Here is a 23,837-nt window from a genome sequence, read left to right on the forward strand (position 1 = left end):
ATGTAAAAATCAAAATTTTTTAACATTTTAGGCCAATTTGTTTTCTGTTACATATTTTTGGTGGAAAAAATCGCTTGTGCAAAAGTTATTGCGTTAACTAACTACAGGAAAGATTTGTCTTTTTTTTTTTTTTTTTTTTTTTTGTGGGACTGCGACATTGCGGCGGACAGATCGGACCCTTGACTGACATTTTTGACACTTTTGGGGGTACCAGTGACATTACTACAGTAATCAGTGCTATAAATATACACTGTTACTGTAAAAATGACACTGGCAGGGAAGGTGTTAACTTTATTGGTGATCAAGGGGTTAAATGTATCCCTAGGGGCGTGTTTCTAACTGTGGGGGGCGTGGCTAGTGATGTAACCACAGATCTCTGCAGTTACTTCAGGGAGAATGACAGGCGGCTTTGTTTTACATCAGCTGTCTGCCTTTCTCCCTCTCCAGCGGAAGATTGCGAGTGACCAGCGGACATCGGAGCCACCGGTCACTCGCGCGGGGATGTTACTGAACGGGCGGGGGCGTGCCCAGTAGGGGCTGACCGCCTCAGTAAATAGTAGTGCGGCGGTCGGCAAGTGGTAAAAAAAAAAAAAAAAAAAAATCTCTTTGTGATCTGTGTTTGTTGGGTGCCCAGGCCAAGTTTAGCAGTGGCCAGTTAACCTGGGTATACGTTAAGCCAATATTGAGTCGAGTTTTTTTTTTTTTTTTTTTTTCTTTTTCCCTTCTATAGCAGCAGGCATTTAATTTACCTGTAATAACATGCCCCAAATCCCGCAGGCTGCTACTTCATGTAGAAATCTTCTTCGCATGGTGCCTGGTCCTCTTCCTTGTGCTGAATTTCCAGCATGGTGGTGGGTTAATAGCCTCAGGTCTTTTGGCTAAACTGCATTTAAGACAGTCAGACTGGGACACGCCGCCGCCTCCTCCTCTCCCTTCATCCACTGAGAAAAGCACATGCATTAATTACACTGAATATGATATGATCTCTGAATTGGAGGGGGGTCAGGTGAATGGTAGGATTCCCTCTCCCATTCAGATATTGTAATACATTTAGTGCAGGGGCATAACTACAGGGGTTGCAATTGCAACCGGCCCTGTGCGGCTCCCCTGTACACTTGGATAGGAGGGGCGATGGGGGCAGCATGTAGAGAAATCACTGTCCTCCTTTTTCCTCCAGTAGCTGCAGGAGGAAAATGGAGGAGATTGGTTCTTCTGTATGCTGCCCCCGCCACACCTCCTATCCAGTTCACTTGTGTTATGCTGTGTCCGGGCCCCTGTGTGCTCCACTGGTCCCCTGCCCTCATCCCCCACTGTGCTGCCGGCTTCCTCCCTCCCCTCTCCTGCCGGCAGCTGCAGGGGATGTGTCACAATAGAGAACCAGGAAGGGGTCAGTAAATATGTAATTTACCAGCTCCTTCCTTTTCTGAATGGACAGAGTCATAGTCAGTGACATTATAATAAAAATTATAAAAAATAAAAACTGACACCAATGGGTGAACTTCCAGGGTCACATTTGCGACTGGGCCCTGGTATTCCACCACCATGGGGAGGCCCCAAGAAGGGGGCCCACTGCAGAACTTGTGAAAGGGTCCTGCTGCGGGACCATAATAAAGGGCCCCACAACGAGAGTAAAGGGCCCCAGGATCAGTGGGAAGAGCCCCAGGCTTGAAGGGAAGGGCCCTGGCCATGGGTCTGGGGGCCCTTCATGGTTTCTTGCACCGGGGCCCTGAAGGTTCTAGTTACACCTCTGATTTAGTGTAAATCATGCATAGGCTTTTCTTAGTAGATGAGGGGGTGGGTCCCCATCGGACTATCTAGAATGAAATTCAGTCCGAAAACCCAAAGCTACATTTAAGCATGATGACATGAGAATACAGGTAGGCTATGTAACTGCACAAAGTTTTGATTAAACTTCAACTGTAATTTGTCAGGTTTGAAAACTAGAAACCTGCACAGGTGTGCATCTTGGCTCTCTTGCTCCATTGTGAAACGATGCCTAAAGGACTTTATAAAAGCGTATTGCAGCCATGATGAATAAGTTTGGCCTCATTGTTCCTCTTTGTGCCCCCAGCTTGCCGGACTCGCCTTGACAGCGGAGTGCATCTTTTTCGTATCGGACCAGGAACGCCTCTACCCGTTGCTTTATGCCACTGGTAATGATGACCTCTTTGCGGCTGCCTGGATTGGGATCTTCACTGGCTTCTGCTTCTTCCTGCTTGCCATCCTGGGAATTATTGGCATCATGCAATCCAACAGGAGGATGTTAATGGCGGTAGGTGCTTTGGGTTGGTTTGGAGTAAAGCTTTTGTGTAAACTGATCGTTTTTTCCAGGTTGGGTGCCAACAATTAAAAGCCCATTATATGCCAACATCTCATCTTTTCTAAGTGGGGAATGTTGCAAACCCTTTTTGGCTTTGACCCAGATCGTAGGCTGCTCGTCTCTCTTGTTCCGCTTTTTCATTGCATATTGTCATGTCTGTTGGAAGTGGTTTCTGTGGTCACAAGGTCATATGGTGTGATGTGAAAACATGATGGGGTAGCCCTGGGACCCTAGGGTTATCCTATTGCGAAAGGATTTAAAGAAGCCTTTGGAAAAGGTTGTCTCTGGATTCTGCGTTGACCACTTCTCCACACCAAAGCAATTACAATGTTTCCTTGTCTTGTAACTAAGTGAATTCAGGATTGAAGCATTACACCAGTAGGTAGATTTATTCCAAACTAAAACTAAGCCTATCTAAGAGACTTAATCAGGAGCTAATGTGTATCGGGTCGTAGAGCCTACCCTTCATCAGGGGTACAAAGATACAACCTAAGAAAAATATATTGTCTTTGTAGACCTTTATGAAGGGGTGTTCTGACCTCCTGAATGTGTTGGTTCTATTATGAAGTCCTTTAATTTATAAAATACATTTATGTGAATGATCCAGGTGTTACTTGTAAGTGAACCTGAAACTGAAGCACTACACCAGGAGGTAATCATTAAGAGATAGATGGATATATATATTCCAAAATAAGAAACTTTAAAGCTGAACTGGAATTCAGCTCCTTTGTAAAAAAAAAAAAAAAAAAAAGACGGCATGCTATGAGTTAAGTCCAATGAGATGCATGATACTTCCTGGGCTTATCTCCATTCTTTACATCTGACAGGTTTATAGAACTCCCAGAAGACAGCTATCACTGTTGTTCTAGGAGTCCCATGCTGGACTTCCTGGTCTCAGCATCGTCAACAGTAGAGTCTCCACAGCTGCTATGCCCACCCCACCCCTTCCTCCAACCCAATTACAGAAGCCTTTTTATATTCATGTGAAAACATTGACAGAAGCCTCTGTATTTTGTGAGTGGGCGGCAGAGGTGAGGGCCAGGAATAGCTTTTCTCCTTTCACAGCCCCAGTTGTTATCCTTAGCAGAGCCATCAACCTTGTGAGATATAAATCGAGATCCGCATACAAGGTGTTATGTACCTCATTGGACTTAATAGTGTGCCTTCACCTTTTTACAAAGGAGCGGATTTCCTGGAATTCAACTTCAGGAGACCTTATCACAGAGCCAATGCATTTCAGGGCCTGGGCAGGGGTCCCTTCCATCGGAGAGGAGGGGGGGAGCCCCAGGGAGGGGTCCCTTCCATCGGAGAGGTGGGGGGGCCCCAGTAAGGGGGGTTCCTTCCATCGGAGAGGGGTAGGGGCCCAGGGAGGGGGGGGTCCCTTCCATCGGAGAGGGGTAGGGGCCCAGGGAGGGGGGGGGTCCCTTCCATCGGAGAGGGGTAGGGGCCCAGGGAGGGGGGGGGGTCCCTTCCATCGGAGAGGGGTAGGGGCCCAGGGAGGGGGGGGGTCCCTTCCATCGGAGAGGGGTAGGGGGCCCAGGGAGGGGGGTCCCTTCCATCGGAAAGGGGTAGGGGGCCCAGGGAGGGGGGTCCCTTCCATCGGAAAGGGGTAGGGGGCCCAGGGAGGGGGGTCCCTTCCATCGGAGAGGGGTAGGGGGCCCAGGGAGGGGGGTCCCTTCCATTGGAGAGGGGTAGGGGCCCAGGGAGGTGGGTCCCTTCCATTGGAGAGGGGTAGGGGCCCAGGGAGGTGGGTCCCTTCCATCGGAGAGGGGTAGGGGGCCCAGGGAGGGGGTCCCTTCATCAAACCTAAGAAACTTATTGTATTTTTGTTGCACTGATTTAAAGGTGTTCGGACCTCCTAAAAATGCATTTTTGGTTCCATAATGAAGTTTTCTAATTTTGAAATAAAAAAAATATGATTTATCTCCAAGTTTGGATTTTTAATCTCCTCCTATATTGCATTTGTGTATGGTTGGAAGAGTAAAGTTGCACTCTGCTTGGAAAACCTTTTTCTGGAAATCATTCGTCATACCTGGACTACTAAAGGATTGCATCCTCCAACCACCACCTTCTGCCATTTTTGGTGTCCTTTCCAAATCGCCCGGCAAAGTAAAATCCTCCTGTTGCAGCAAAACGAGTGATTTACAAAGAGCTGATCCGACCGGAACCCTCTCTGCTCCTTTTTGATATTTGCAAACCCTTTTCATCCTGTGCTGCTGCCCTATTGCCAACTGTAATTCATAATTCACACTTCTAATATGTCTTCTGGAGGTCATGTTGAATAGAATAACTGTCAAACTGCTTCCACCCTGTCCAGAGACGCACTGAAAACCCTGCTTAATAGTATCATAGACTGCAAAACTTACATTTCTTTTCTTTTTTTTTTTTTTTTTTTTTTATCTTTTTATATAGTATTTAATCCTGATGTTTGTCGTCTATTGCTTCGAAGTGGCCTCTGCGATTGTTGCAGCAACACAAAGGGACTTTGTAAGTATGGATAGGGGTTGTATTAGTGTGAAACTTATTAAAATAATTGTGAATTCTAAGATGGTGGGAGATTTAAATGGCAACTTGTTTATCACCACCACACTCCGCCAGTAGTGGCCCCTCCAAAAAAGAGATGATACCCCTGATATGTGTCTGAAACATGGGACTGTCAGAGCCCTTTACCTGTTACAACTTTACAGATCGTCTGTTTTCTCCCCCTCATTTCAGCAGACAACCCCGGCATCAATCTGATTTCAGATTTCCACTGGTGTGCCGAGGAGGAATTGGGGGACGGGGGGAGGTTTGACCACAGTCTGAGCTATTTTGTTGGGAAACAGCAGAGTAATGATCTTCACAGTGAATGGCTGTGCAGAAAGGGGGCGTGTCAGCACAAGGCTTATCATTGGGGAGCAAGCAGGCTGTGCTCCCACAACAGATAGAAAACTGACCACACGGAGAAGGATGTGCTCTCGTGCCTAGTGTGGTCAGTTTGAAATAGGAAAGCAGGATAACTGGCAGAATCAGTAGGTTTTTCACACAAAGGAAGCCATACTAAGACCAAGATATTTTTTTACCACAAGAACATGGTACAGCAGGCACATATCAGGAATATGAAATGTTGGGGTAACATACACTATATTGTCAAAAGTATTGAGACGCCTGCCTTTACACGCACATTAACTTTAATGGCATCCCAGTCTAAGTCCATAGGGTTCAATATTGAGTTGGCCCACCCTTTGCAGCTATAACAGCTTCAAGTCTTCTGGGAAGGCTGTCCACAAGGTTTAGGAGTGTGTCTATGGGAATGTTTGACCATTCTTCCAGAAGCGCATTTGTGAGGTCAGGCACTGATGTTTGATAAGAAGGCCTGGCTCGCAGTCTCCGCTCTGAATCATCCCAAAGGTGTTCTATCGGGTTGAGGTCAGGACTTTGTGCAGGCCAGTCAAGTTCCTCCACCCCAAACTCACTCTATATCTTTATGGACCTTGCTTTTGTGCTCTGGTCCAAATCATTTGGTGGAGGGGGGATTATGGTGTGGGGTAGTTTTCTAGGGGTTGGGCTTGGCCCCTTAGTTCCAGTGAAAAAACTTAGAACGAAGCCCCGACACGGATCCCCGGACACCGCTACGGGAGCGGACATGATCCCTCGGCATCTCTTCCAGATTCGGCGGCTCCGGCGCTGGGAGTGGCCGGAGCCGCGATGACGTCATCCCGCGCATGCGCGCAGGGGATTAACTTTCCGGCAAGAAACTCTGAAGGTCCGCCAGACCTTCAGAAGCGCATGCGCCGCTCGCATCAGTGGCTGCATGCAGTGCAAATATCTCCTAAACCGTGCAGGTTTAGGAGATATTAATTGTACCTACAGGTAAGCCTTATTATAGGCTTACCTGAAGGTAAAAGTCACAAAAATCGGTATACTACCGCTTTAACTCTAAAGGCGTCAGCATACCTTGCTTTGTGCACTGGTGCGCAGTCATGTTGGACTCCTTAAGAGTTCCCTTCACTGGAACTAAGGGGCCAAACCTCAGAGAAAATGGGGTGGAGGAACTTGACTGGCCTGCAGAGAGTCCTGACCTCCAACCCGATGGAACACCTTTTTGAATGAATTGTAGCGGAAACTGCCTCTCATCCAATATCAGTGCCTGACCTCACAAATGCGCTTTTGGAAGAATGGTCAAACCTTCCCATAGAGGCACTCCTAAACCTTGTGGACAGCCTTCCCAGAAGAGATGAAGCTGTTATAGCTGTGACGGGGGGAGGTGGCTGGGGGCAACTCTATATTGAACCCTATAGACTAAGACTGGGATGCCATTAAAGTTCATGTGCGTGTAAAAGCAGGTGTCCCAATACTTTTGACAATATAGTGTATTCTCTAATGTCTGAGTCAAGCAGTTGTCTGTGGTTGGTTAATTTTAACTAATATTGAGCTTCAAATGTGGGTCACTCAATTCTTATTTGATCTGAGCTCAAGTTATTGGACTTTATATTTAATGGTCATTTTTGAACCTTTTGGAGGGCTGCTATGCAAGCTATTCTCCTATAAACAGAATAGGGAGCCCTCCAATTTTATGTTTTTGGGTAAATATGTATGTATCATACATAGTCTATGCCCCTGGAAGCTGGAAATCACTGAAGCAGACACTGCTTATCCATGCCAAACAGTTGTCCTTCTACAGTACATTCTGAACGTTGGCTGGTTGGCACTGGCGCCATTCAGAGAATGCTTTTGTTTTTCATTGAATGCAAAGTATTCTCTGGTTGGATGGAGAGGCAATACCATACCTGGAATTCTTCTGGAACTTTTAAAAGCAAGGCTTGGTTTACCCCCTGCAGTTTAAGGGTGGTTAAAAAAAAAAGGGGGGAGTTGAGTCGAGTTTAACGCACAACTACCTTAAGCTACAAGGGCAGCCAGAAAGGGGTATGGCCATGCCACGGTCACTATGCTTTAATTTGTGGTGTAGTGAAAATGATCCCCCCTCAGTGATCTTCAGTGACCTCCCTGCTCCACGTCCTTCAAACAGAATTTTGTATTCATTGAGAAAATGCAAAATTTTCACTTGAAAGACACTTGTGCCAAATGGGCGATGACCTGTGTTCAGTAAGCAGCTCGGCACAGGACCTGGAAGCTAGTGGAGATGACTGGAGTAGCATCAATGCGTCCAGGGGGGTCCCACAGGTATCCCACATATTTACATTTTGTCTAAGCTGGACCAATGTATCTATGCAAAACATTGCCATATCTAAAGTTCAGGTTTAAATAAACCTAGATGTCTGCTAACTACAGATTTTACACCCAATGATTGCTTATATCATTATAATTTACAGCAGGAGGTATACAGATGGGCTCGGGCATAGCATGTTCTTTTTGTTCAATTTTGTTTTTGATCTATTTTTTATTTAACATAATTTTACTTTAATTTTTTTTTTTTTAAAGTTCACTGTCAACCTTTTCCTGAGGCAAATGTTGGAATACTACCAGTTGCCCGCCACTTCTACCAGCAACATCGACCAGCGGGTTAATTCCCAGGGTGTGACCACAACATGGAACTATCTCATGCTTATGGTAACGTCAATGCTCTTGCAGGATTTAGAATTGTATTTGTATCGCTGTAGGGTTGATTGTGCACAGTTTTAGTAAAATCTGGTGCAGCTCTGCATAGTAGCCAATAAGCTTAAGCCGAAGTTAGGAGCTGATTGGCTACCATGCAGAGCTGCATCGGATTTTGTAAATCAACCCCTCTTGTGTTTTGTTCTTGCACGATCACTCTTAAACCCCGTACACACGCGTCGAAAATTGGCAGGGAATTTTCGGCCAACGTCCGATCTGACGATTTTTTTTCGGCTTGTTAGTATGATGCTTCCGACAACCAACTCCGACTTTTCGGCCGAAAAAAATCTGGTGTGCAGACTATAAAATTTTTGTTCAATGTTGTGTTGGTTCCTCAAGGGCTTTTTTTCTCAGAAAATAGGTGCAGGAACTCCCTTTTTCGGACTTCCCCCTTGTCTCCACCCCTACCTACCTCTGTAAACCGTTCCTTGGTTCAACCCACTACCCACCTCCCAGTATCCTCTTTAGAAAATACAAAACTAATGCCCCGTACACACGTGCAGATTGTCGGCCGAACGATCGGCCGATTTTCGGCTTGTTAGTATGATGCTTCCGACAGCCGACAGCGCACTTTCGACCGAACAGAATCTGTCATGCAAGCATTAAAATTTTTGTTGGCCAACACCAGAACGGCCGATTGTTCGCCAGTCAGTACAGATTTCGGCCGACAGACAGCAGATTAGCAAGACTGGGCATGCTCAGAAAAGAAAAAAGACACGGAAAGTTAACCATCACATGACATCAATTCTGCAGTCGGCTGTTGTTGGCCGACGAAATTCGTGTGCAGTCTTTTGCAGTTTTCAACAGACACGACAGCCCTGAACAAAAGACGGCCGATCGTTCGGCCGACGATCGGTACGTGTGTACGAGGCATAAGTAACATTTGTGGTACTAAGCAATTTTATATGGATTATTTTATTGATAACAAAAAAGCAGTAAAATAGATCCCCTGCAGCCAACAATAATAGACCCCCCCCCCCCCAGCAGCAATAGATCCAGCCAGCAACAATGGGTCCCCAGCAGCAACAACATATCTCCCAGCAGACAGCATCAATAGACCCTCCAGCAGCCAGCTACAATAGACTGCTCCATAAAGAGTAGATCCCTCCCATACACAACTGACCCCTCAGCAGCATAAGAACCACCCCATTAACAATAGACCCCCCCCCCTCCCTGCAAAATGAGATCTCTTCCAGAGACCAATCCCCGAGCAGCCACACTAGACCTCCCCAGCAGCAATAAACCATCCTGCAGGAATAGATCCCTCAGCAGCCAGCTTCAATAGACAATGTTGCATTCCTTGCAATTACATACATTCAGTGCTGGAGGTGCCAGAACTGCGTTCCCCCCACGTTCCCGCTGAAAAAAGCCCTGGTTCTAAGACATTCTGAGATAGTCCCAATCGCTGCGTAAAATGTTATTTAATGGAGGTAGCAAAGATTTGAATCTAAAGAGATGTTGCTTTTTTGCTTTTGCAGAAGCAGTGCTGTGGCGTGAACAGCCCCTTGGACTGGCAATTGTATAACTCAACCTTCCGGACCCTCAACAGTGACTCCGCTTACCCCTGGCCACAACAGTGCTGCGTCATGAACAGTCTAGGACAACCTGTGAACATTGATGGATGCAGGCTGGGCATCTCAGGATACCTCAATCTAAATGTAAGTATCTTAAAGTACCACGAGGTGGATTCTAGAGTAGTCATCTACATAAAGCTACCTGGTTGTTTCTTTGGGCCCAAATATACCTGTGCCATTCTACCTCCTGAGACTTTATCCTAATATGGATTTTTTTCAAGAAATTCTTATTCTACTATTTTACTTATTATTTTAATTAAGGTAGACCAAAAACCTTAATCCTTTATGGAATTATATGGGTGGGGGAGGTTTCACCGGTGGATAGGAAATCATTCACCGCACTTGCTGCCGGAACACATAGCAATTCGAAATTTTCTTTTCCTTGGGTCAGCCCTAATTTATAAGTAGTGGGTACTCCTTGTCACCTTGGGTTAATGACGCAATCCTCATTATTTTTTTTATTTTTTGTTTTTTCTCTTCAATTTTGTAGGGCTGTTATGACTTGATTGCTGGTCCATTGAATCGCCATGCCTGGGGTATTTGTTGGTTCGGATTTGCAATTCTGTGCTGGACGGTAAGTTTGCTCTCCTGAATAAGAATAGGTAAAAAAAAAAAGGTTGAGATCCCAAAGGATTAGTGTTGGTGAAAATGGATTTGCTACAACAGTGAGTAGGGGAACTCTATAGAAGAGTATGTAGGCCCTAGTCATGTTCTAAGCTGCTGGGAGATGTTCCTCACACCTCTGCAGCCTAACCTGCTAGCTGGCTAGACTGTCACACAGTATTGAGGCATAGAGGGGGTTGATTAGGCCTTAAAAGTGAACTTCTAATTTTAATTCCTGGAGACTACAGATTGGACATTACATTCTATACCATTCTCATTTACAGCATCACTAGCACAGTACTGGTATTCTGTAAAGATTGATATAGCAGTTCATGGAAGACGTTGATGGACTGAATGAAAATCTGGCTTGTCATTAAACTCAGGACTCCCATTAGTGAGGTCCACTGGTCTCATGCTGCATCTTCCATGAAAGTGAAAGTATACAGTGCCTTGCGAAAGTATTCGGCCCCCTTGAACTTTGCGACCTTTTGCCACATTTCAGGCTTCAAACATAAAGATATAAAACTGTAATTTTTTGTGAAGAATCAACAACAAGTGGGACACAATCATGAAGTGGAACGAAATTTATTGGATATTTCAAACTTTTTTTAACAAATAAAAAACTGAAAAATTGGGCGTGCAAAATTATTCAGCCCCCTTAAGTTAATACTTTGTAGCGCCACCTTTTGCTGCGATTACAGCTATAAGTCGCTTGGGGTATGTCTCTATCAGTTTTGCACATCGAGAGACTGAAATTTTTGCCTATTCCTCCTTGCAAAACAGCTCGAGCTCAGTGAGGTTGGATGGAGAGCGTTTGTGAACAGCAGTTTTCAGTTCTTTCCACAGATTCTTGATTGGATTCAGGTCTGGACTTTGACTTGGCCATTCTAACACCTGGATATGTTTATTTGTGAACCATTCCATTGTAGATTTTGCTTTATGTTTTGGATCATTGTCTTGTTGGAAGACAAATCTCCGTCCCAGTCTCAGGTCTTTTGCAGACTCCATCAGGTTTTCTTCCAGAATGGTCCTGTATTTGGCTCCATCCATCTTCCCATCAATTTTAACCATCTTCCCTGTCCCTGCTGAAGAAAAGCAGGCCCAAACCATGATGCTGCCACCACCATGTTTGACAGTGGGGATGGTGTGTTCAGGGTGATGAGCTGTGTTGCTTTTACGCCAAACATAACGTTTTGCATTGTTGCCAAAAAGTTTGATTTTGGTTTCATCTGACCAGAGCACCTTCTTCCACATGTTTGGTGTCTCCCAGGTGGCTTGTGGCAAACATTAAACGACACTTTTTATGGATATCTTTAAGAAATGGCTTTCTTCTTGCCACTCTTCCATAAAGGGCAGATTTGTGCAGTATACGACTGATTGTTGTCCTATGGACAGAGTCTCCCACCTCAGCTGTAGATCTCTGCAGTTCATCCAGAGTGATCATGGGCCTCTTGGCTGCATCTCTGATCAGTCTTCTCCTTGTATGAGCTGAAAGTTTAGAGGGACGGCCAGGTCTTCGTAGATTTGCAGTGGTCTGATACTCCCATTTCAATATTATCGCTTGCACAGTGCTCCTTGGGTTGTTTAAAGCTTGGGAAATCTTTTTGTATCCAAATCCGGCTTTAAACTTCTCCACAACAGTATCTCGGACCTGCCTGGTGTGTTCCTTGTTCTTCATGATGCTCTCTGCACTTTAAATGGACCTCTGAGACTATCACAGTGCAGGTGCATTTATACGGAGACTTGATTACACACAGGTGGATTCTATTTATCATCATTAGTCATTTAGGTCAACATTGGATCATTCAGAGATCCTCACTGAACTTCTGGAGAGAGTTTGCTGCACTGAAAGTAAAGGGGCTGAATAATTTTGCATGCCCTATTTTTCAGTTTTTTGTTTTTTATTTAACAAAGTTTGAAATATCCAATAAATTTCGTTCCACTTCATGATTGTGTCCCACTTGTTGTTGGTTCTTCACAAAAAATTACAGTTTTATATCTTTGTTTGAAGCCTGAAATGTGGCAAAAGGTTGCAAAGTTCAAGGGGGCCGAATACTTTCGCAATCCACTGTATCTTGCATCCTCCATGGAAGGTTTAGGTACAGTGGGTACGGAAAGTATTCAGACCCCCTTAAATGTTTCACTCTTTGTTATATTGCAGCCATTTGCTAAAATCATTTAAGTTCATTCTTCTTCCTCATGAATGTACACATAGCACCCCATACTGACAGAAAAACACAGAATTGTTGACATTGTTGCAGATTTATTAAAAAAGAAAAACTGAAATATCACATGGTCCTAGTATTCAGACCCTTTGCTGTGACACTCATATATTTAACTCAGGTGCTTTCCATTTCTTCCAATCATCCTTGAGATGGTTCTACACCTTTATTTGAGTCCAGCTGTGTTTGATTATACTGATTGGACTTGATTAGGAAAGCCACACACCTGTCTATATAAGACCTTCCAGATCACAATGCATGTCAGAGCAAATGAGAATCATGAGGTCAAAGGAACTGCCTGAAGAGCTCAGAGACAGAATTGTGGCAAGGCACAGATCTGGCCAAGGTTACTCCAAGATGGTGAGAAATAAGATTCTCTGGTCTGATGAGACCAAAATATAACTTTTTGGCCTTAATTCTAAGCGGTATGTGTGGAGAAAACCAGGCACTGCTCATCACCTGTCCAATACAGTCCCAACAGTGAAGCATGGTGGTGGCAGCATCATGCTGTGGGGGTGTTTTTCAGCTGCAGGGACAGGACGACTGGTTGCAATCGAGGGAAAGATGAATGCGGCCAAGTACAGGGATATCCTGGACAAAAACCTTCTCCAGAGTGCTCTGGACCTCAGACTGGGCCGAAGGTTTACCTTCCAACAAGACAATGACCCTAAGCACACAGCTAGAAGGAGTGGCTTCACAACAACTCCGTGACTGTTCTTGAATGGCCCAGCCAGAGCCCTGACTTAAACCCAATTGAGCATCTCTGGAGAGACCTAAAAATGGCTGCCCACCAACGTTTACCATCCAACCTGACAGAACTGGAGAGGATCTGCAAGGAGGAATGGCAGAGGATCCCCAAATCCAGGTGTGAAAGACTTGTTGCATCTTTCCCAAAAAGACTCCTGGCTGTATTAGATCAAAAGGGGGGTTCTACTAAATACTGAGCAAAGGGTCTGAATACTTAGGACCATGTGATATTTCAGTTTTTTTCTTTTTTAATAAATCTGCAACAATGTCAACAATTCTGTGTTTTTCTGTCAGTATGGGGTGCTATGTGTACATTCATGAGGAAGAAGAATGAACCTAAATGATTTTAGCAAATGGCTGCAATATAACAAAGAGTGAAAAATTTAAGGGGGTCTGAATACTTTCCGTACCCACTGTATATCATGCTGTACTTCTATTGAGTTGCCATGCCTGGGGTATTTGTTGGTTTGGATTTGCGATTCTGTGCTGGACGGTAAGTTTGCTCTCAGAAAAAGAATATGGATTAGGTAAAACTTCTTCTTTTTTTTTTTTTTTTTTGAGATCTTCCCTAGGATTAGGACTTTAAAAGTGAACTTCCAATTTTAATTCCTGGAGGCTACAAATTGGAGTCTCCATCCTCTATTGTAATCCATTACAACATCCCTAGCACAGGACTGGTATCCTGTAAAGATGTAGCCGTTTTATGGAGGATGTTGATGGACTGAATCAAACATTTGGCTTCCTCTCAGGACTCCATTGGTGAAGTCCATTGGTCTCCTTCTGTGTCCTCCATGGAAAGGTGAAAATATATCTTGCATCCTCCATAGAAAGTTTATGTACATCATGCTATAATTCAGAAATGGCAAGCCTGGAACCCTTAAAATTGCAGAGGTGTGAGCGGAGACTTGCAAATCCCATGTCTCAGTACCCAAAAGATCAAGGACTTCTACATCTGTACAGTTCCTGAAGCTTCCTTTTTGAAGCTCTGTTGTGTGACTTGTCAGTCATGCAACGACCACATGAAAAGTTGAGCCACTCCCTTTTAATATTCTGTTGGGTGCAGAAGCCTGTGGTGAGGCCAAGGCTGCTATTAGAATTCACGAGGCCCCCATACAGCCTACCTGATTTGGCCCCCCCACCCTGGCCGACAGGACATACTATAGACTTACCATCAGTCTCTTTTTCTGTAGCCTTAGCTGCACAGATGAATGATTAGGAAGTGCTATGAAGCTTCCTGCTCTTTCACAAACTGAAGCATAGTAAACACAATTTACCATGCTTCAGTGATGAATGGATATAGGAGTGATTGGTACGGATCGCTCACTGTGTTCATTCGGTAAAGGAAGGGGCCAGTAAATATTTAATGACCCCCCCCCCTTCCCCCTGGAATATCCCCATGTGGGCCCACAGAAACTGCCAGCGGAAGAGAAGGGAAGACAGCAGAGCTGTGGGGGGGGGGGGGGGGAAGGGGCACACAAGGGGTCTAAGATAACAGATGGAAGGGGGTTGCATGTGCTAGAATCAAGAAAGAGGAGGAGAGGCTGGCAGCATTGCAGGGGGAGGCAGAGGAGGATTGGTGTCTGTTATCAGACAGTACAGCCGGCCCTCTGGCTCGACAGGTGCCCAGGCTCCCCTCTTGAACTGATGGGGCCCAGGCCCAGTACAGGAGGGCTGGTTGCACTGCCTTATCAGCGGCCCTGGGTGTTGCAGATATTTAAAACCTTCCACTGCATACTTTTATGCCAATTCATTTTAAACATTGGGGTTATACTTTTAGTTTTCTCTCTGTGGGTCATATTTGTTCTAAAATTGTTAGTTTTCATTTAATTTTTATATATTTATTTATTTATGTATTTTTAATCCTTTAGTTCTGGGTGTTGCTTGGAACCATGTTCTACTGGACCAGAATCGAATATTAAAATCCTGCCGCTGCCTTCTCTGCCATCTTGAAAACTTTTTAGAGAACGACCCGCCATCGCAAGGCCAATACGGAAGACAGGAGCTAAATGCCCCCTAGGCCCCCCCTGGATACTTGTTTTGACTAATGAAATATTGGCCAAAGGACTTGTGGGGTTTGTGGGGACAAGGGTTATTCTACGCTGCCCATCACTTGATGCAGAAACTTCAATTTTAGGAGTTTTCGCTCAACTTATATGAACTTTATTTTCTTTTTGTGTATGTGTGTATATATAGTAATGCTGCAAAGTAAACTCGCCTATCCAAAATGAAGACACACCTGATAATGTCTGGAAGCTGTGAAAAATTAGGATTTATGTTCTTCTATAATGGAAGACTAGGGTCTTGGCTGCAGGAGCAATTTCCTCTTCTATTATGTAATCAAAAACCTCTACCACCATAATTACAGCTTGCTAGGCATGGGAAGCCTATTGGATGAGGTATGCTCTCAAGCTAAGAGTCAACGGGCAAAGTGAAGTCCATGTCAAATTTAGCCATCTATTGCAATTAAGCACTGCTTGCTATGAGTTACTCAGCTTGACTGCTATGGTTGGGTGATGGCTTATACCAGGGTTTTATTAAACACTAGGGTTCCTCCAGAGGTTGCTAGGGGTCCCTTGGGGGTTTCTCCAGAGGTTGTTAGGGGTTCCTTGAGGGTTCCTCCAGAGTTTGCTAGGGGTCCCTTGGAGGTTCCTCTAGAGGTTGCTAGGGGCTCCTTGGGGGTTCATCTAGAGGTTGCTAGGGGCTCCTTGGGGGTTCCTCTAGAGATTGCTAGGGGCTCCTTGGGGGTTCCTCTAGAGGCTGCTAGGGGCTCCTTGGGGGTTCCTCTAGAGGTTACTGGGGGCTCCTTGGGGTCCTTGGGGGGGTTCCTCCAGAGGTTGCTGGGGGCTCCTTGGGTTCCTCCAGAGGTTGCTGGGGGCTCCTTGGGTTCCTCCAGAGGTTGCTAGGGGCTCCTTGGGTTCCTCCAGAGGTTGCTAGGGGCTCCTTGGGTTCCTCCAGAGGTTGCTAGGTGTGTTTCTTGCTCTCGGATACATGATTTGAGTGTTTTGTGCATTTGGTTGCGCATTGTTCTGCTCAATTGCAAATATATAAATCCTTGAGCAATTCCAGCTTCCCAGATAAGTTCCCACTGACATAATTGATCTTTTTAGCTATCTGTAAGGGGGTAATCCTTCTCAAATGGCCACAAGTGTTAGGAACATTCTTCCCACGGACCATCACACTAATGTATCATGAGTTGTGGATAAAGTCATTTTTAGCAGGGGTTCCCTGAGACTTGAAGGTTATTTCAAGGGTTCCTCTGTGTTCAAAAGATTGAGAAAGGCTGCTGTATACCATCAAAAAACCAAGAGAGTACTACCTCAAGGGGAAGGACATTTTTTTTTTTTTTTTTTTTTCTTCTTCCTTTCGAGCAATCGCATGATGTGAAATATGATTTTGGGTTGACTAGAGAGTATTGGGAAGGTACGCTCATGCAATTCTATTGGCGGCGTTCATACTGCATTTACTGGTCAATGAAAACTGATCATTGTAGAATTTGTAGAGCAAACCCAATTTAGTGTATGTTCTGTGTTTGGCACAAATAAATTATTTGAAAAAACATCTAGAGCCACCCTGCATGCAAAACCGTATTGAACACGTGGAAATTACACTCCACGCATCCCTTTCCCCCCCTCAAATGAGTCAGACAGACAGGTGGTGTATGTCTACCACTTGTCTAAATAAAGTTTTCGGTGAAGCTCCTACTGTTTTGGGGTCAAGGGAGAATGACCAGGACCAGAGTTGGAATGGCACCTGCAGCTGAGAGCTTTGACTGGTGACCTGAACCATAAAATTATTGTATTAAATGAATGATATATTAAATGTAGTAATCTTAGTGACTTCTGTGGATCAATAATCTTTGCCCTTCTAATCGCGCACAAGTACAAATTACAAACTGCAGTAACTCTCTAAGGAACTTCTTACTGCCTGGCACTAAAGCCCATGAAGAGCCCTGGCCAGATGTCCAATTAAAACGTAATCTTTCACTTTTTTTAGGACTACAAAGATCTGATGAAAGCTGATTTGATTACTGTAGTTGTCACTGTGTATCACTCCAATATAATAAAGGCCATATTTTTTTTTTTTTTTTTTTCTTTTTTAAATGTCCCCTATTGTATCTTCTGTTACATTTTAATTTTCTTTCCTTTTTTAAAAATGGATTAAAAGTTTGAGAACTCTGCTTGTTTTTATACAGCTGTGCTTATTCACCTGTCAGTGTTATGGTGTTCTTTTTATTTTCCGTTGTTTAAAAAATTGCTGATGGGAGGTTTCATCGCAACAAAGAAATTACCCAAAAGTGCAAAAGGGTCTCCTATATGTTGAGGTTTTTTTTTTTTTTTTTGTCTTTCCCACCCAGATCCTTCAAAACAATAAAAAAAAAAAAAAAAAAATAATAGATGACTTTAGACACATTGGTGAGACAGAAATTGTGTGGTATTACATAAGGGGATGTCTAGAAATTTCTGACTGGGGGGGGGGGGGGGGGCTGGAAATGCTCCTACTTTTTTTTAAAAATGCTAAATTTTGTTATTTATTAGGGAAACAGAGTATGATTGTGTTCTAAACAAACCATTCCGAATCATAATTCTGTTTTTTCAGTCTCTACACATATAAGAAAATTTAAATCTATAATGCAGCACCCAACTAGTTCAGAACCTCCCCCCCCTTTTTTTTTTTTTTTTTGGGGGGGGGGGGGGGGGTAGTAGGTGGGAATGTTACCAGCAGGGAAACGCAGTAAGAAATTCCCCCATTAGATATACACACACTGATAATAATCTTTTAGACATTTAAAATTTTAGACATTTAAAAGTATGGATTTTTTTTATTGAAGTTGGGCTTTGAGCCTTAAGTTTAAAGACTTCATTTAAAAAAAAAAAGTCACATTGGTCCAACAGAACTTGGGTTGGTAACTTTTTTTCCTTTTTGTGCTCCTACCTCTATCAGCACTCATTACCTTTTCTCACTAGAATTGTCCGTAAATGTGAAAATGCTTTTACGTGTATTGACTTTTTTTTTTTTGAAGGGTTTAAAATAAAATATAACTTACTAAATGCATATCTTGGTACACATAATTTTTCCAAACGCTGACCCTCTGCTCATTTATTGTGGTTTTGTATCTTCTGGAGGACTGTTCTCTATTGTCAGAATGGGTGTGGCTTTAGGAAAAGGGGGAGGGTCAGTGACACGACAAGCCTGGGGCAATCCCATATTGCTTGCGTTTGATAAAATGTAATGTAGGTATCTGAATTTGACTTGATATCAACCTTCTGCAGTCCCTGAAAAGGAAAGAAGAAGAAGCTAGTCAGGTGACAGAGAGATGAGCTTATTACTTTGCTACCTCTAGTCATAGGATGGGAGCAGACCCAGGACAATGTAGGCTTAGAGGAAGAGCAGACCCAGGACAAAGTGGGCTTAGAGGAAGAGCAGACCCAGGACAATGTAGGCTTAGAGGAAGAGGAGACCCAGGACAAAGTGGGCTTGGAGGAAGAGAGTTGCATGATGCTGGTCATCAGACTGAGAACATCTAGTGGTGGAAAAGTACCCTGAGGGACAGCTCTAGACTCAAGATATTTATTGAAGCATAAGTTGTTTTTTACTTAATTTTTGTGTGTGGTTTTTTTTTTTTTTTTTTTTTTTTGCTTTGAAAATTGTTCTATTAAAACTACTACAAACTGCTACCCAAAATCAACCAAAACCTTTCTTCCCCCCCCCCCTTTTTTTTTTTTTTTTCTTTTGTCCATTTAGAGCAGGGGTGGGGAACCTGCGGCCCGCACAATCGTTCTGTCCGCACCCCCCCCCCCCCGTGCCGCTGTGTCAGAAGGAGCCGATGGCTCCATTCTGACACTGAATCTCCGAAAAGGGCAGAGCAGTGCGCCTCGAGCCCGCCCATTTGTGTGACAATAGCGAATGAAAATTCGCTACGGTCTCACGGATCCTCCTCATCCTTGGCCAATGCCATTGGCTGAGGAGGAGGCGGAACGCGGGAGGACTCAAAGAGACGCGGGGACTGAAGAGAAGAAGCCGCCGCTACAACAGGTAAGTTAAGTGCACTGGGGCTTGGCAAGCTGTTCACTCTGTATTGTGGTCAATCAGTCTGCATTAAAATTGGGCACGCTGTGGTCTCTCCGCATTGAAATGGGGGATGCTGTGGTCTCTCCGCATTGAAAGGGGGCACGCTGTGGTCACTCTGCATTGAAAGGGGGCACGCTGTGGTCACTCTGCATTGAAATGGGGGACGCTGTGGTCTCTCCGCATTGAAAGGGGGCACGCTGTGGTCAGTCTGCATTAAAATTGGGCACGCTGTGGTCAGTCTGCATTGAAAGGGGGCACGCTGTGGTCACTCTGCATTGAAAGGGGGCACGCAGTGGTCAGTCTGCATTGAAAGGGGGCACACTATACCTTGATTACTGAAGGCCCCTTTCACACTTTGACCTCCAGTCACGCAATTTTTTACAGCGTTTTTTGCCGCAAATCAATGCCTATTACATTTATGCATACATTTTGTACGGCCCCCCGAATGATGTTACAAAAATCCAAATGGCCCTTGGCAGAAAAAAAGGTTCCCCACCCCTGATTTAGAGTGTAGATAAGTTAGAATTTCTGTTTTTACCTAATGCAATCCATCACCCAGTCTTGGAGCACTCTCTCTTCACATCTATCTGATGGGTGTTGAACAAAGTGGAGACTGAAGGAAGATCAGACCCACCGACTCTTCCCGCCCCGCAAATCTCACTCTGTCCACTTGCATTCCTCAAACCTGTGTAACTGGTCCAGCCAACAAAACTTCCCCTTTTGTAAACATGCCAAGCTTTATTCCTCTTTTCATGACCTACAAAGAGATAAGATGAGGGTGTGCATAACAATTCCCCTTTTTTTTTTTTTTTTCCTTTTTTTTTTTTTATGTGCAGAGCAATCATAACGTCACCTGTACTGTACTAACCCAAGTGGTTTAAGAGTTTCAAATATTAAAGGGTCAGTCCACCCACAATTTAAATACCTTAAGTGTTTGGTAGATGATGTATTTAACGCCCTCCTAGAGTAGGCTTCTAGGCAGTGGCGGCTGGTGCTCCATGGGCTGGGGGGGGGGGGGCGGCAGACGGACCGCACCATACCACCTCCCCCCCCCCCCCCCCCAGACCACACCAGGCCCCAAACCATACCCCCCCCCCCCCCCCCCGGACCACAGCGAGACAGGACCTCCTGCTCACTCACTCTGCACTCACTCTGCCTGGATATCTGCAGCAGCAGGCGGCGGAGGCTTTCTGCTTCTTCCCCCTGTCTTCGGCATCTCCTCCATGGCTTCTCTTTTTTTGAGCAATCGGGAAATGGGTCTCAAGACCCGCTTCCTGATTGGCCAGGAGCAGAATCTGTGTGACAATAGCGAATTTTCATTCGCTATTGTCACACAACTGGGTGGGCTCGGGCGCAGTGCTCTGTGCCCCGAGCCCACTTTTTTTTGCCCTGGGTCCAGTCATTGTGGGGCCCAAAGCAGCTGCCCCTTCAGCCCACACTGCCTGAAAATAGTTAATAAAGGGTTTTGGGAGGGCCCATGAAAATATTTGCCCAGGGTCCAATCAATATTAAAGATGGCCCTGCAAACATTATATATTTTTTTTAAAGCAGAGACCCTAGAAAATAAATTGGTGGGGTTTGCAACTTTTTGTGTCACACGGCATTTGTGCAGCAGTTTTCAAATGCAGTTTTTGGGAAAAAAATGTAAAAAATACACCTTTTTAAATTTTAATGCAGAAAAAACACAATACAAAACCCAATCTTTTTGTAAAATATAAAAGATTTCACGCCAAGTAAATAGATACCGAACATGTCACGCTCTAAAATTGCACACGCCTGCACAATGGCGACAAACAGCGTAAGTTTTACTATACAAAGGCATTATTTTAAAATCCTTTACAGGTTACAACTTTAGATGTACAGAGGAGGTCTAGTGCTAGAATTACTGCCCGTGATCTGGCGCTCGCAGTGATAACTCAAATGTGTGGGGCGATCGCGTTCAGGACCGAATGCCTACATTCGCCTTTGTGAGCTAGCACAGGGGGGACAGGGGTACTTAATTTTTTATTTTTATTTATAAATTTATATTTTTGTTTTATTTTTACACACTTGCTCTTACATTTTTTTTTTTTTTATCGCTTTTATTGCTGTCACAAGGAACATTATTTGTGACAGCAAAAGGCATGTAACAGTTATTCTTATGGAGGGATCGGGGGTCTATAAGACCCCAAATCCCTCCTTTGCACCAATATTAACCACTTAACGACCAGCCACGTAGATCTACGTCGGCTGACTTTGAGTGGTTATACCGGGATGATGCCTCTAGCTAGAGGCATCATCCCGGTACCGTTGTTTGAAGCCGGCGGTCGGCTTTCCATCGGTAACTATCGATGCGGCTCGGGAGCCGCTCGATCGTTACCCGGGGGGGCGGGAGGGGACGTCCCCCCCCCCCCCCCTCCCGCCGCCTTCCGCGGCTTTGCTCGGGGCTCCCGTCCCACCGGGAGCCCCGAGCACCCAGCCGGCACGTCCGCCGGCTGGATGGAGTCCCGATGAATGCCGGAAACGGCATCGATCGGGTCTCCGATGACGTAACCCGGAGGCGGCGTCCATGACGTCACATCCGGGTTACCGTGCCGCAAAAGGCGGCAGATTTAAAAAACGGCTGTATGCAAAAATGCCGTTTTTGGCGTTTTGCATACAGGGAAGTGTAGTGGAGGGGTCTAGGGTCTTTTAGACCCTCGATCCCTCCATAAAGTGTACCTGTCACACATATTGCTGTCACAAGGGATGTTTACATTGCTTGTGACAGCAATAAAAGTGATCAGATTTTTTTTTTTTTTAAAAACCTGTAATAAAGTTAAAAAAAAAGAAAAAATAAATAGGAAAAAAAAAAAAAAAAAAAATTTAGCCGCCCCCGTCACCGTTAGCTCGCGCACAAAAAAAAACGTATACGCAAGTCGAGCCGCAAATGAAATCGCTGTTCAAACCACACATGTGAGGTATCGCCGCGATCGCCAGAGCGTGGGCAATAATTAAAAAAAAAGAGCTACACTCTAACTCAAAACTGGTAACCGTTAAATAAATTTAAAGCGTCGCAGATTGAGATCTCTATTGACCGTAGTTTGTCGCCATCCCACGGGGGGGCGCAATTTTAAACCGTAACATGTTTGGTATCTATTTACTCGGCGTGACATGTTCTTTCACAATATACAAAAAAAATGGGCTAACTTTACTGTTTAGTATTTTTTTAAATTAGTGAAATGTGATTTTTCAAATTTTTTCCAAAAAAATGGCGTTTTAAAGACCGCTGCGCAAATACCGCGTGACAAAAAATTTTGCAATGACCGACATTTTATTCTCCAGAGTCTTTGCTAAAAAAATATATATAATGTTTGGGGGTTCTGAGTAGTTTTCTAGGAAAAAATACTGGTTTTAACTTGTGAACAAAAAGTGTCCGAAATAGGGCTGGGGCTAAAGTGGTTAATACTTTTTGATTTTTTTAAAACTCATGTCTTTAAGACTCCAGTAATCCGGAAGTGATATGACGTCGCTTCTGGGTTACTACAGCCGAGACTCGATCAAAGCCAATTCCACAGCTGCATATCATCCCGCTACAACCGCTTGAAGTCAAATGACGTACCAGGTACGCGTTTGGTGGCAAGTGGAAATGGCAAGTGATTAATGAGTTTAAGAATATTTAAAGTGTTACTAAACCCAGGAGCTTGCATTCACTATATCTGGTCTCCCCAGGAACCTGCATTCACTATATCTGCTCTCCCCAGGATCCTGCATTCACTATATCTGCTCTCCCCAGGAGCCTGCATTCACTATATCTGGTCTCCCCAGGAGCCTGCATTCACTATATCTGCTCTCCCCGGGAGCCTGCATTCACTATATCTGGTCTCCCCGGGAGCCTGCATTCTCTATATCTGGTCTCCCTGGGAGCCTGCATTCACTATATCTGGTCTCCCCAGGAGCCTGCAGTCACTATAACTGGTCTCCCCAGGAGCCTGCAGTCACTATAACTGGTCTCCCCAGCAACTTGCATTCACTATATCTGGTCTCCCCAGGAGCCTGCAGTCACTATATCTGGTCTCCCCAGGAACTTGCATTCACTATATCTGGTCTCCCCAGGAGCCTGCAGTCACTATATCTGGTCTCCCCAGGAACTTGCATTCACTATATCTGATCTCCCCAGGAGCCTGCATTCACTATATCTGCTCTCCCACAGTACACAGAACATGAAAATACAATTATTTTAGTAAATCTAAACTGCTAAATACCTTTCCTCATCAGCAGTAAATAGCAGTATTTTGACTTCTATCAGTGTCTGATTAAAGCTTCTTGGAGGAGATTTCATTCTCCTCTGACTGTCCTATGTGGCTGCAGGACCCCTGACCCACTGTCTGGATAGTGCTCATTGGCCCTGTGCTGATCACATGCACCCTCCTAACAAAAAAAGCTCTCTAGCCATATACACCAAACTGATCATGTGCAGAGTGCACCCCAGGCTCTGTCTTATCAGGAAATGGATTGGGTACAGTGGAAAAAGGGTAGGATCCAAGAAGACAGGCTCAAACAGCCTTTTTTACACAATGCAGAGGATTAACCCCTTAGGTTCCACAGTGAGTATAACAAGCATGCTTTACTGTATATATTCAACTGATTTTACTGTTGTGGGTTTAGTAACACTTTAAGTTCCAAGCTGAAAGAAATACTATTGCTTATGGAAATAATACTTCTCTGAACTATGCTGATCTCATTGGT

At 44.6% G+C, this 23,837-nt stretch overlaps 1 protein-coding gene across 1 annotated transcript in view; it reads left to right on the forward strand.

Moving 5' to 3' along the window:
* Positions 1-15,228, forward strand: part of UPK1B (uroplakin 1B) — a 36,281-nt gene extending 21,053 nt beyond the window's left edge. Inside the window, exons 3-8 of the mRNA XM_082247832.1 lie at positions 2,072-2,272; positions 4,733-4,807; positions 7,742-7,870; positions 9,394-9,573; positions 9,980-10,063; positions 14,930-15,228. Coding sequence (XP_082103958.1) covers positions 2,072-2,272; positions 4,733-4,807; positions 7,742-7,870; positions 9,394-9,573; positions 9,980-10,063; positions 14,930-14,980 — 720 coding nt within the window. The 3' untranslated portion in view covers positions 14,981-15,228. The remainder of the gene's footprint in view (positions 1-2,071; positions 2,273-4,732; positions 4,808-7,741; positions 7,871-9,393; positions 9,574-9,979; positions 10,064-14,929) is intronic.
* The last annotated feature ends 8,609 nt before the right edge of the window (positions 15,229-23,837 follow it).

Source organism: Pelophylax lessonae, assembly GCF_965119305.1.
Source record: "Pelophylax lessonae genome assembly, chromosome: 2".
Classification (NCBI taxonomy): Eukaryota; Metazoa; Chordata; class Amphibia; order Anura; family Ranidae; genus Pelophylax; species Pelophylax lessonae.